This window comes from Cyprinus carpio, chromosome B10, assembly GCF_018340385.1.
Source record: "Cyprinus carpio isolate SPL01 chromosome B10, ASM1834038v1, whole genome shotgun sequence".
NCBI lineage: Eukaryota > Metazoa > Chordata > Actinopteri > Cypriniformes > Cyprinidae > Cyprinus > Cyprinus carpio.
The window spans coordinates 8,239,510-8,254,236 of NC_056606.1; the positions used below are offsets into that span (position 1 = coordinate 8,239,510).

Below are 14,727 nucleotides of genomic sequence, written 5' to 3' on the forward strand. Positions count from 1 at the left end.
TGCTGGAGAGTTGTTTTTCATTCAGACACACTTTCCAGATATATGCGTTAAAAAAAAAAAAAGAGTGGCCAGAAAATTCTTTATAAATCAAGTGTAAATATTCAGTTATCTTAGCCTCAATTCAAGCTCAAATTTCAAGTTTTCTTGAAATATTCAAAAAAGTTTGCTTTGTAGGTACTGACCGACTTGTGTACAATTTAAAGAAAAATCTTAGTTTTTTCATCATTTCCTTGCAATAATAGAGCTGAATGGTTGAGCTTGACAAATGCACGTCCCGCACTGCAGTTTGAGGAACATCCCAGATATTTACCTATATAGATATCATTATAAAATCATAAGAAGCATTATTTTATTTTTTATTTTTGAAGTTAAAAATCATCCATGATCCGGGGTGTGCTAAATTTCTTTTCTAATAAGGCCTTACAAACCAAAGATTGTACTGTATATGAATTCACTGTGTAAATGATGCTTGATTTTATGATGTCTATGTGTTAGATTCAGATCATGAAGGTCAAGACTGGCCGAATTCACCATTTAAAATGGACAGCTTTGACTGTGAGGTTAAAGTTAAGCAGCAATAGTTTAACACAAACATATAGTTTCACAACAAAATCTCGATATTTTTCCTCTAATGCCTCGCGTTGCTGTGTTCGTGGAAGGTGCCACAGGCTTTTGTTTTCTTAGCCCTTACAAAGTACAAAGTGGGATTTACACACAGGCCTTATGTAATGTTAAAAATTCGTTCCGAGTTTAAATACACGCTATTTTCTTGAGTTTTAAATAACGCGCGAGTTACACAATAGGAGCAACATACCTTTACATGGGCTGCCTTTATGATAATCATGCTACGATAATATAGCTTGGTAATAAATGTTGTTAAGTTATAATATTGTTTTATGGTTCGGTTTGGTAACAAAGATACGTTTTACCAGGTTATTGTTCCTCTCTCTCAGCATTAGAAAATTGTGTCTGACGAGACGGAAATAAAGACACATTACGCGCCGAGATCTAAAACTGGTACGGAACACAGTAGCGGTATATTAGTGAGAAAACAGGCTGTTTACAAACATTATGCAAAGTCAGCGATTAACGGTTAAATGCTGACAACACTTATGCTCTCTTAAACCGAAGCTGAGTTACTTCATAAAAGGAAAGGCCTCATTGTAAGTCGAGTAGTCTTTGCCGCCATTCTTAACGGACGCCGAGCAGAGATTTCCTGTGAAGATGTCCGTTTCTTGATTTGTTTTAAGTTTTTTATATATATATAAATTTGCCGTTTTGTATACCGTTCCTTATCATCCTATGGTCATTTTGTGAAATCAAACTGGCCTTTGATAAGCGTTTTAAAAGGCTCCCATGGTCCAGAACGTAAATACATCTGAACTAATGAACCTTTTCAAGTGCGTAGTCTTGTGAGTTCAGTTTATTTAGAAATAAATGACAAGAGAAGAAGTCTAAAATAAAGCACTTTAATATTTCATTTGATATGCTCATTGAAAAATAGTAAATGCATAAATAGCAGAACATAGAAACAGTTTTAAAGTTACTAATTAAATATTATATGCAAACAGCCCTGCATTATTGTACAGGAATCAGTCACGTGAGGAGATATGATAAACAAATGCAAAAAATAAAAACATTTGACCACTGAGAGATCAAAATCCTGCAAACCAGATGAATGCATTGATGACTGACATGCAAAAAAAAACTAAATACTTCTATCAAAGCTCTTCATCAAATACACAGAATATAAAAGTTTTATAAAATGCTTAAATAAAGATTTTACTCTTGCTTTACAAATAACAACACAAAAGATGTAACGATGACATCACAAAAACACCTTGGCAAATTCAGTTTAATCACAATAATCTGCCAGAAGTGGAATATTACTCAAGCTCATAATGCAAATCAGCCACATCAATACACAGTTTTATGGCAGGAACGGAAACTGTAAAAGTGAAACACACTCACTAAATAAAAAGTTCATATTTACAGCAGTTAAGAAAAAAATCAGTCCTCATGTCTCTGTAGATGTAGCCGGGTTATTTCGGGCACAATTATCATCTCGTCCACAGTCACCCGCCGTCACACATCACACTGCCCTGCCGCTGTGTGGGAAAGACAACAATGAGAATGTAAACCGCTTTAATATTCAGAAAAGGAAGAAAAATTATCAATTTAAAACAAAACTTGGTCAAATAAATAACTGATGCGTAGGTGTAATACATTAAGAATCATAATGTCAAAAGTGTAACGGAATGATTAGAATGTGCAGTGAGTGTTCAAACCTTGATGCTGGTGGTCTTGAGCATGTGCTCCGGCAGCTCTGTGATCTGTTCTTTAGTCTGAGACTCCACAGCGGCCTCGTGCGGCAGCTGCAAATAAAGCAAAAAACATTCATTAAACACCAGCACCTGCTCATGATATTTACAGATTTAATAACATTATATATATATATATATATATATATGTGTGTGTATGTATGTATGTATGTCTGGTGTGTGTTAAATATTAATATTTTATAATTAATACAAAACAATTATATTCCAGTCTAGTTAGCCAGGACAGGTTTACCAGGACAGAAGGGGCTCTGAAGAGGTAGCTGAAGGGGTAGTTCAGGAGGTTGAGGCAGCAGGTGGAGTATATATCTGCATAGCGCAGTAAACTGACTGGCAAAGAGGGTTTTTGTGGATCCACAGCGTAAAAGACTGCCCACATTTTTCCCATAGCACAGATCCATGGCCGTACGTCCACCATCTGAAACACAAATCAACATCTTTAGAATAACAGTTCTGGCCCTTTTAAGAGATGACTGTAGTGTTTAAACACAAAGTTCTGCACATGTTGCATGAAGAAGAACAAATCAGATGTGAAAATATTAATGTCACAGCAAAGTATGAGAAGATCCCCAGAGCTCACCTTTATCCTGTTCTGAATCGCACTAATATCTGGGCACAGTAATCTTGACTTCCACTGTCTAAGTGCCTGATGGGATAGAATAAGAGGTCAGCTGAGACGTGCATTTTGATGATGATGTGTTTGTTTATGGTGCGTTTCAGTTTTTTTTTCTGTCCATAAATACCCAGAAACAAAGTTTTGTAAGAAGAACATAATACGTGAAAAAATCTGTAATATAAGCATGTGATATAGTAAAATGAAAGCCAGTATAATATATAACAATAATACATTTTCTATAATAAAAAATAAAAAGCTAATTAATATCAACTAAGAGCAATGCTATAGCGCCATCTATCGATCATGTCAAGTATTTGCACTTGTGACTGTGATAACTCACTGATGTAATTTCTGACTTCAGGAAGATTCAAGAAGTTGGTTTAACTCCTCAAACATACCTATAAAAGACAACAAGACTAAAGTATTTTTAATATCCATTCTTTACCAAATAAGGGAAAGTTATTTAATTAGATGAGCGCCACACACTCACTGGCTTTGTCAGCCCACACCTGCAGCTCCTTCACAAGCTCAGGCACCACCAGGAAAAGTCTTCCAGCCTTGACGTTTCTTTTGACTTGAGGATATCGCCAAAGATGTGATCCCCCCACATAGAGGACGTCTTTCCCCCTAACATCCAGCAAATCACAGACAATATCAGAAGATCCTAAGAAAAGGGTTGACAAGGATAACTGACATAAGCCAAGGAGTGCATCCATGCAAGCCTAGCGAACAGATCCTGATGAGGAGAACGTGGGAGTACCTCCTGAATACACTGTCCCATGCTGAAGCTCTTCAGTGTATGTGCCGATACGCAGCGCGTCCCCGTGTCCTACAACAGGAGGAGGACAGTGAGGTCTGAGTGCTGTCCAAACTGAAATATTTCATTAAACTCAAAGTGACTCAATCTTTAGGAAATAATACAGGGTACAATGTAACTCATGTACTAGCGTTCAGCTTTTGGGGTTGTTTTTTGAACTAAGGCTGCGTTTAGGTGATTAAAATACTGTAATATTGTTTAAATATTATTTTAATTTGAAATAACAGCTTTTTATGTGAATATATTTTAACAAGAAATTTATTTCTGTGATGTTAAAGCTGAATTTTTCCGCATCATTACTCCCAGTCTTCAGTGTCACATGATCTTCAGAAATCATTCTTATATGCTGATTTGATGTTTGAAGAGTCACTTTTTTTATATTTAGTGTTATAAATAATGGCACTGCTTCATATTTTTGTGGAAACTGTGCTACAATTTTTTGGATTCTTGATAATAGAAAGTAAAAAAGAAATGAACAGCATTTATTTGAAACAGAAAGCTTTTGTAATATAAATGTATTTTACTGTCCACTTTAGAACAATTAAATGCATTTTATGTTAAAATGTGTTTTTTTTTTTAAATATATACATACAACATTTTTTTAATAATAATTGTTAAAACTTTTGTCACAAAAATAATAAGCTGCAAATATTGTTAAATGTCTAGGTTTTATTGTCACCTCACAAATATTTTTTTTATTATTTTTATAACAGAATACGCAAATAATGTTAATGTCTAGGTTTTATGTCACCTCACAACTATTTATAATAGCTTTTTATATGATCAAATACCTGAATAAATGCAGTGCACAGCATGAACTCACCGTGTCTACTTGTCGTAACACTGTCCCCCCTGCGAAGAACAAGGGCTTCCTCGTGTCCACCACCACCAGATCAAAGTACGAGCGCCACGGTTTCTTGGGGTTCTAGACAACACGAGTCATTTCTTTATGTGTGTGATCAAGAAGAGTCATAAGCAGTCAACACTAAACACTGGTGTTTGTCTCAGTTATAGAGAGATCATGCTGCTCACCTTGGAGCCAGACGGAAAATCCAGTAAGTATTTCATAATAGCCTAATTTGAGAAAAGATATAATACAGTGTCATTCAAATGGAATTCTGAATATTAATGATAGCGTGCAATGATATGCAGCCTGTCAGTGCAGTTTAAATTATTTCTCGGGGTCTGGCGCTCTCCTTACCTCGGTGTAATTGAAGTCGCTGTTGGTGGCCAGAAACACTTTGGCAAACTCTTTGATGCGGCTCAGTAACACAGGAAGACGTGGCTAGATAAAATGATAAGTATATGAGTCTTTTGCCACATACAAATACCTATAATCAATCATACAGCAATAATAATGATTAACATACAGGATTTTCTCTCAGACGATTTGAAAAAAGAAAAAAAAAAGAATATCTATATATATATATATATATATATATATATATATATATATATATATATATATATATATATATAATTACCACTTACATCTTTAATCACATACTTGTCCAGGTTCTTCAGTGTTCTTTCCTTCAGAGTGCCCTATAGGATAAAAATAACAATGACTGGTTAAAAACACTGTAGTGTGAAACACTCACATTGAATGGAATGATTATATTTTGCTCTTAAAGACAGGGTAGGTGATTTGGTTCAAAAACATTTTTTTTTTTTTTATTTGTTATGTTATGTTGGTTGTCTTCACATCCCGATAACAATCAATATGTTAAGTAACTAAATGTATTTCTGTGTATTTATACAACGAAATACATCATCAGCGTGTTCCGTTACGCTATTGCAGACCGAGCGAGAAACTGAGATCTTCTGTATAAATAAGCTTTTCATTGATGTATGGTTATTAGGATGTGACAATATTTGGCTGAGATACAACTACTTAAAAATCTGGAATCTGAGGGTGCAAAAAAATCTAAATATTGAGAAAATCGCCTTTAAAGTTGTCCAAATGGAGTTCTTATCAATGCATATCACTAATAAAAAATTAAGTTTTGATATATTTACTGTAGGAAATTTACAAAATATCTTCATGAAACATGATCTTTACTTAATACCCTGAAAAATCAATGATTTTGACCCATACAATGTTTGGCTGTTGCTACAAATATCCCCATGCAACTTATGAATGAATGATACGTTTATATAGTGCTTTATTGTGTATTGTTGTACACCCAAAGTGCTTTACATCATGTTTTGTCTGTTGTTAAAAATATCCAATTTGAAGTTTTGAATTTTTATGATGCGACGGCAGCCACAGGACAACGGCGCCAGTGCGCTCACCACACACCAGCTACAGGTGGAGAGGAGAGAGAGATAGAGCCAATCAAGTGGTTGGAGATTATTAGGAGGCCTTGATTGACAAAGGCCAAGGGGGCAATTTAGCCAGGACACCAGGGTTACACTCCTTCTCTTTACGAGAAGTGCCATGGGATTTTTAATGACCACAGAGAGTCAGGACCTCGGTTTAGCATCTCATCCGAAAGACAGACTTATGACTGGTTTTGTGGTCCAGGGTCACATATTATGTTCTTTGTACTGTAATGTGCTGGTTATCCTCTGCTCTGCTTGTGCGTGTTCTTTGGAGAGTGATTTGCAGGGAGGGTGAGATCTTATGTTTTCAAAGCTAGCTTGCCATAACTAACTTTGTAAGTAAATTCTTTCACAAAAGGGTAAATAAAACCATAAATTTAGTCAATATAAAAATGGTTACCGTGCCATGAAGGTGATCCATGGCATCCCTCACATCCTGAAACATGCTTCTGTGTGACATGAACAAGTCACCGTGTTTGAACCCTTTCTGGCAGCTAAATGGGAGAGAAAGATTGTAGACACTTATTGGGCATATCCAAATAAACCCATTAGGGAAGGCAGTTTTTTGCTAGGACTCAGCATGATCAAAATTTGGCTAAAAAAAACAACAACTGTTGTTCATTATCTATTATATACCTCCTGTCATCTGATTGATCATTTATAATAATTTATAAGGTGACCATACATGTCATTTTTACAGGACACGTTTTGGCCAGGATTTCAATATTGCCTAAAATATCCAGGTTTTGGCACTGTTTTCCTGATTTCATACTTGCTAAAGGTAATGATCTAAAAGAAGTTTGACCAATAACATGCAGGCATTGTACATAATTGACCAATCGTGGCACATGAGAAGGCGGGATCTTCAGAGAACGGTCATATATCAGGCTTTTGAGGAATGTTTATTTGTTCATCTCCCAATCATCATTGCATAGCACTGCACTACATTTAGCAATAAAAGCTACAGAGCTTTGATCATGAAGCTAAGTAATTAAAAATCATCTTACTAATGTATATTATTGGGATAAACGGAGTGAAAACTGATATTTATAAGCATTTTATGTAAGCAGTCTGCTATACTGTTATAACGATATAATTTACTTTACAAACTAGAATTTCATCATAACCTTTGCCCATATAAATAACAACATCTGCACCAAATTGCATATTTTTGCTCAGTTTGTGCCTCTAAATAACATTTAAGTGTTTTTCCTCATTATGAGCTCCATATTCTCTTATATCACATTATATGAGCCATAAAAGCATGATGTATCAGATATGATACTCAACAAAAACACATGAAACTTTTTTAAAACATTAAATTAAGTTGTCTTAAGGTTTAAAAAACTGTTCCATTTAATATATATATACAGTGTGTGACTATTATTTCATATGTCAGGCTTTACAGAGTTAATAAGATTATTTTTAGAGATTTTTATATTTAACCATTTTTTATATATATATTCATGATTTTTGGCTTGCTAATGTGTTCTGGGTTTTATTGTGTGCCGTGTGAACCTTCCGAAATCATAAAGGTTTTTCGATATCCCTAAGCATAAGCAAGATTAATAGTAACGCTTGCTTTAGTAAACATTGCTAATTATGAATATCATCCACATGACTGAGAGACAGTGAAGCTGTAAAAGAGCCATAACTCTTGCAATCATAACGAATAATTCACTCACTTTTTATATCTGGTGCTTCTGGTGAAGTAGTCAACCAGGCACGCATAAAGATACGTCTCTGGGAAAAGAAGAGGGACAAATCTTGTTAACAAAATCAATTATCCTTTCACATGTCCATGTAAATGTGCCACTGTACCTGATAAGTTAAAGAGCGTGTTGAGAACGTAAAAGCGGTCAGTGTCGTCTCTCTGGATGAACTTGTTTGGATAATACTCATCGACCTGTCCACTGCAAACAGACACACGTTAATGAGAATAACAGCAAGTAAATAAGCTTCCTGACACACCCTATATATATATATATATATATATATATATATATATATATATATATATATATATATATATATATAAAAGCATTTGAAACTCGTCAGAAAGCTTGTGACAGAACAATAACAGTTTGTCACTAAGCTGCACAGCTAATATGTCACAGCAGCTAGTGTTGAGAGAGCACTAACAACTGTTCTCAAACTACTGATCCCTGGCTAAATAAAACTGTGCCCACAATACCCCATGTCGGGTGGCGTCTAATGAAACACCCTTTATTATGCTGTTTTATACATGAGGACACTCAAAGTGCTGATCCATGCTCTGTGTGTGAGAAAAATAATAAAAACAAGAATGATTTTTTTTGCCCTGATGGCGCCACTGTTCTTAAATCTGTGGGAATATAAACGTGTAAATATGGTTGTGTATTTTAAAAGAAGTGCCAGAACCCAAACCCTGAAATATTTAGGTGTAAAGCATACGTGAATGGTCCAGTTATACCTGTCTTCAACATCTTTCATCAGTCTGAGAAGCCCATAGGAATTCAACAACAAAATCTACACTCCATAACTCTCTTCTGTGGCAGGTGTTGGATATAAATACATTACTAATATGAGTTCATCATGGTTGGGTGGTCGGGTCTCAGACAAGACATTTTCCACAGAAAGAGTGGAAGAGACTTTTTTCTTCTTAATCCTGTTGTTCATCCACCTCAGGAGGTCAAATTAAATGTTTTGTTATATATAAGATATATTTTATTATATATACACTAACATTCAACAATTTAAGTAAGTTTTTTATGTCTTTGCTCGCCAAGACTGCATGTCAAAAATACAGTAAAAATATTAATATTGTGAAATATTATTATAGATTAAAATATCTATTCTCTATTTGAATATATTTCAAAATGTACTTTATTCCTGTGATCAAAGCTGAATTTTCAGCATCATTACTCCAGTCTTCAGTGTCAGATGATCCTTCAGAAATCATTCTAATATGCAACAGTTCTGTTGCTTCATATTTTTGTGAAAACCATGATACATTTTCCCCCAGATTCTTGTATGAATAGAAAGTAGAAAAGAACAGCTTTTATTTGAAATAGATACTTCATAAAATATTTTGTAATGTTAAAGAGTTATTAATGTATCCTTGATCAATAAAATGTATAGAAAAATAGATAAACTTACTGACCTTAAGTTTGATGTTAATTTTGATGTTTATATAATGTTCATTAATGTTCATGTATAATCTATATATCTATATATAGCTATTATATATACATATATATATATATATATATATATATATATATATATATATATATTACAGAATGTATATAATACAGAGTGTTTGTGATTTAGTCTATTTAAGTGTTTAAGTTTTCACTGAGCAGACTCACATTTTGAACCAAATATCAGCTTGTTTTTATTATATGTATGATTAAATTTTAAAAAATTGTTTGATTTTTTTTTCTTAAAGCAAGTTAGGTAACAATGTTGCAGCTTGATGAATTTGTGTAAAAATGGAGATCATTAACTTCAGTTTAATTTCCAGCTCTTCTCAACTTCTGAACATTTAATTGTAACCAAAATGGTGTCAAACCAGCTTTTCACAAAACAGGTTTTGTTTCCTCATGAAAACCCCATCTTAACAGGACACACATAAATGACACTAGGTGTTTCCCTCTTTGTTTGCAAATAAATCAACACATCCTAAATAACTTGTTTCCAATTATGGCTTAGTGAGCACATCTATAAGCTTGTATTGTTATGATTTAAAAAAAATAGCGCTGATTCATTTTTAATGAACCAGTTTTTCTGGTTCACAAAACTGGTCTAAATGATTTGTTCATGAATCAGAGTGATTAAGATATTACGTTTAGGCTAACTATTGCTATAATAAGACCTTGAGTGCATTAACTTGCGATATTAAAGAGATACTCCACCACAAAATGAAAATATTGTCATTTATCACTTACCCCCATGTCGTTCCAGACTCGTAAAAGCTTCGTTCATCTTCAATATTTTGGATGAAAACTGGGAGGCTTGTGACTGTGCCATTAACTGCCAAGTAAATTACACTGCCAAGGTCCATAAAAGTATGAAAAGCATCGTCAGAATACTCCATCTGCCATCAGTGGTTCAACCGTAACGTTATGAAGAGACGATGATACTTTTTGTATGCGAATAAAACAAAATGACTTTATTCAACAATTCGTCTCCTCTGTGTCTCTCTGCATCAGCGTAGCGCCATTTTGGAGAATATGAGCTGAACACAGGCGGTGTACGCTCTTCTGTGTCAGCCGCGCCACAAGGATGCGCTGTTTTCTTTCAAATCAAAGCGTAAATATACATAGAAAACGTATCTTTGTGTCAAGGCTGACACAGAAGAGCGTAAGCTGCTTCTGTTCAGCTCATATTCTCCAAAATGGCGCTACACTGATGTGGAGAGACACAGAGGAGAGGAATTGTTGAATAAAGTCGTTATTTTTGTTTTCTTCTCGTACAAAAAGTATTCTCGTCACATCATAATGTTACGGTTGAACCACTGATGGCAATTCTGACAATGCTTTTCATACTTTCCTGGACCTTGACAGTGGTATTTACTTGGCAGTCTATGGGACAGTCTCAAGCCTCCTGGTTTTCATCCAAAATATCTTAAAATTGTGTTCCGAAGACAAACAAAGCTTTTATGGGTTTGGAACGACATGGTACCCCAGTGTTTAATGACAAAAGTTTAATTTTGGGGTGGAGTATGCCTTAAAAGACTAAATGCCTCGCTCTGCTGTGCTAGTCTCTCTTGATCAGTTTTTAACAGCTCTTGACCCTGCTGCTTCTTCACACTGGGTTTATTGCCTTTCAACCTGGCTCTCTTTAATGTTTTTTCCCACACAGCACTCTATTTTGTTGAAATCTTCTGTTGTCAGAGAAAGGTTGAGGGGGCATTTGCGAGCAAACTCTCACTCAATACACCACTGACCCTCACTCACCCTCTCAGGTACTCAAAGCCGTGAGTGCACACCAGGATGTTTCCATTGGAGTCGATTTTCAACAGGTTCCCATACCTGGTATCGTACACCAGACCTCTGGAGAGAAGAGGAGAAAGAGAGAACGTTTGAAAGAACCAGCGTCTGGGAGCATTCAGACAAGTGACAAATTTATAGCAAAACATGGTTCTCTAAGGAGTTAAAACAAGAGTTCATTCATATTTATATTTTCCCCCAGCAGTGTCATTGAGCAGACAGTCTGCGTTTGGTATTCAGCCCATTTTAATGATGACCTCAAGTGACCTTCTGCTTTATGAGACCCTTGAGACTGGTGGAACGCAGGACGTTTCTATTTGTATGGTTGCCCACAAAGTCTCTCATGAATGGTTTATAATAGACTCAAAAGGAGCTACAAACTGACTGATTGCCAAATGAAAATGAAGTGGTCCACTTACACTTATACTGTCTTATACTATGAAATCAGTTCATATTGGAATTATGTGATGATTTGTTCAGAAGTTTGGGATCAGAACTTTCTTTTTTCAATTTATACTTTTATTCAGCAAGGATGCTATAATTTATCAAACATAACAGTAAACATAACAGTTCCATTTCAAATAAATGTTGTTCTTTTGACCTTTCTAGTCATCAAAGTATCCTGAAAAAAGGATAAGAAAATCGTACGACATTTTCCACAAAAATATTTAGCAGCACAACTGTTTTCAATATTGATAATAATAATAAATGTTTCTTAAGCAGCAAATCATCATATTAGAATGATTTCTGAAAGATTATGTGACACTGAAGCCTGGAGCAATGATGCAGAAAATTCAGCTTTGATCACAGCAATACATTTTATTTTAAAGTTAACTATAGGTAACTGTTATTTTAAATTGTGATATTTCACTATATTTTTCAGAAGTCATGATTTCCTTTACATTTACTGTATTTTTTATTAATGCTGCCTTAGTGAGCATAACAGACTTCTTTTAAATACCTTTTTTTTTTATATTCTAGACCCCAAACATTTGAACAGTAGTGTATCATGATTAATGTGTCTTTTGAAGGACAAGACAGAAGAAATAAACTTCTGTCCCAATAAAAGTCAACATAAATCAAAACTAATCCTTTAACTTCTTAATACACATTTCTAGTTCATAACTGCACATTATTCCATATTAAAAATCCTTGAGTTCATAGTTTTATCAAAATTTAAATAACTTTCTCCATTTCTAAAACAACTTTATTTCACAAATCCCTCCCTTCTGTGTACCTCCCAACACATGCTTATTTTCCAAAAATCCAATTAATTCCTGATAGAAGTGATTGGATTTTGAGCTATAATTGGTATTTCACATTGACTTAAAAGCAAATGAACATAAATCAATACATTCCTGTAACTGTAGCATTACCGTAAGGTACAAAAGCCAAAAGATACATCTACATGTATATTTACCCCTAAACAGTACATATTAGTACCTTAACGGTACATATACATTCTTTAAAAGTACATATTAGTACCACAGTTTTGTACCTTTTTTTCTGAAGGACTAAAAGATTCCTGTGACCTACATTTTGGAATTCATTGCATTATTCTATACTTTTGTTACCGTTGTTTAAATTTCCATTTTTGCCTCTCGTGATGCACCATTATCCTTGAATTCAATAAAATCACAGTGTTTTTTGATGCAACATACCTCTAGTGGCCAAAATGAAAACTGTCATGACTTACTCACCCTCCACTTGTTTCAAACCTGCATGAGTTTCTTTATTCTGTCGAACACAAAATAATGTATTTTGAAGAATGTTGGTGACCAAACCTTTGACGGTAGCCCATGACTTGCATTGTTTTTTTTTTACATAATATGAAACTCAATGGCTACCGTCAGCAGTATGATTACACCCACATTCTTCAGAATGTCTTCTTTTATGCTCAGCAGAACTCAAACAGGTTTGGAATAACTTGACAGACACAATTTTCAGTTTTGGGTGAACTGCCCCTTTAACCAGAATATGGATAATAGGAAACACTGTGCATGTAAACATTTTCAATGTTGTGCGGACAGACACAGCAAGCCTCAAAAGTCTTAACCATGAGCTCACAGACCCGATATAGCCTAATCCATATCCATTAAGGGAGCAACACTTACCGCGTGGGGAAGGTGGGGTCGTACGTGTAGCCCAGCAGCTCGTGTGGGTATCCGATTGACACCAGCCTGTCCCTGAGCAGCTCAAAGCCCAGACTCTCATACTCTGGAGACTTATACACTGTCCAAAACAAGAGAGTGGATGTGAACGAAGCACTTCACACATAGTCTGACAGCTTGTCCCAAAGGCGCTATAAGCGCTCTCACCTGCCAGAGTGTAATCCATGTCGAAGCCATAGCACTTGATGTTTTCAAGCGTCAAACTCCGGTTCACAAACACCCTGAAGGGAAAGACAGGAGGTTGTTTTTGTTACTTTGATGGGTAGGTCAACTCTACCTTTCTCACAGTTATTGATTTGCTTTTATCCACAGTAACTTACACTGCATTCGAGTTATAATCAAACCCACAACCTCAGTGTTGTTATTGCCATGCTATATCAGCCGATCAGGAACACGTTATACCACCAAACTGAGCCTAAGTGTTTGTATTCAAACATGTGCAGTGCTTATCGCATGGTCCCATGTATCAAGTCAGCACAGTTTAGGTCTGTTCTTATCAGGTCCTTCACATATGACATCAGTCCAGCTGGTTTGAGGTAACTGCCGCGTAAAAGACGTAAAGACGTAGGGTGAAGGAACAGCCAACTGGCACTCTCTCTTCTTGGCTTTCGCCAGTCACGGTTTTATATTTAGGGTGGAAAGTACGGACTATGAAATCTAAAAATAGTAAGACAATGCAATTTGATTGAATCCAAAGATATTTTAAATGTACCTCAACAATTAATACTGGATATGTGAAATAATTAAGCTTGAAATATTTTACATGAAAACTATGAAAAAAGAAAAATCAACTACATATTTGTCTGTTTACGAGACCTTTTGAGTCTCAAATACTAAGAAATGTGCATTTCTGGAAAATTTGTGTTAGACTAATAGGATTCCTCCAAATGTTGTCCCAACTGGTTAAACACAGTTGTCTGAACAAATTTGTTGTCTTGTGATATTAAGACACTTTTTACATTACTGATTGTCACCATTAAGGTTTGTGTGTCAAGAATTGGGGTACATATAAAATCTTCAAATATAAGATTTCATTTGACCACACACACACACACACACACACACACACACACACACACACATACATACATACATACATATATATATATATATATGTGTGTGTGTGTGTGTGTGTCAATGTAGATATATCAATACAGACCAATTTATTGTGTTACTGACTGAATATTTGAAATTTGTTGAAAAAGAAACATAGTTGACTTATCAATATTGTTTCTGAAGTCTTAACATCTTTCAACAATTCATTTGTTATGGTGACTAACTAGGGTTTCAGCTGAAGGTGTAAAGCTGGTTTTGTCATTAGTCATGTGTTTGCAACCTTCTTGACACAATATTTTATGTTTGTTGACAAACATCAAAAATGAAAATTACATTTACTAATTCATTACTGTTCCACAGAAGAACTGAAGTCATACAGATTTGGAACGAAATTAGGGTAAGGAAAAATAATAATAATTTTGGGTGATCT

General features: G+C 35.0%; 1 protein-coding gene across 2 annotated transcripts in view; it reads right to left on the reverse strand.

The window, feature by feature from the left end:
* The window catches only part of LOC109054485 (cytosolic purine 5'-nucleotidase), a 595,585-nt gene that overhangs the window by 579,671 nt on the left and 1,187 nt on the right, over positions 1-14,727 (reverse strand). The window contains exons 2-11 of one of the 2 annotated variants that reach the window (XM_042732316.1): positions 13,389-13,462; positions 13,185-13,302; positions 11,038-11,133; positions 7,919-8,010; positions 7,783-7,840; positions 6,498-6,591; positions 5,264-5,317; positions 4,974-5,057; positions 4,805-4,846; positions 4,596-4,697 (exon numbers count right to left, since the gene is read on the reverse strand). In XM_042732316.1, the coding sequence (XP_042588250.1) occupies positions 4,596-4,697; positions 4,805-4,846; positions 4,974-5,057; positions 5,264-5,317; positions 6,498-6,591; positions 7,783-7,840; positions 7,919-8,010; positions 11,038-11,133; positions 13,185-13,302; positions 13,389-13,462 (814 nt within the window). The remainder of the gene's footprint in view (positions 1-4,595; positions 4,698-4,804; positions 4,847-4,973; positions 5,058-5,263; positions 5,318-6,497; positions 6,592-7,782; positions 7,841-7,918; positions 8,011-11,037; positions 11,134-13,184; positions 13,303-13,388; positions 13,463-14,727) is intronic. The other variant, XM_042732317.1, reaches the window with a different exon arrangement.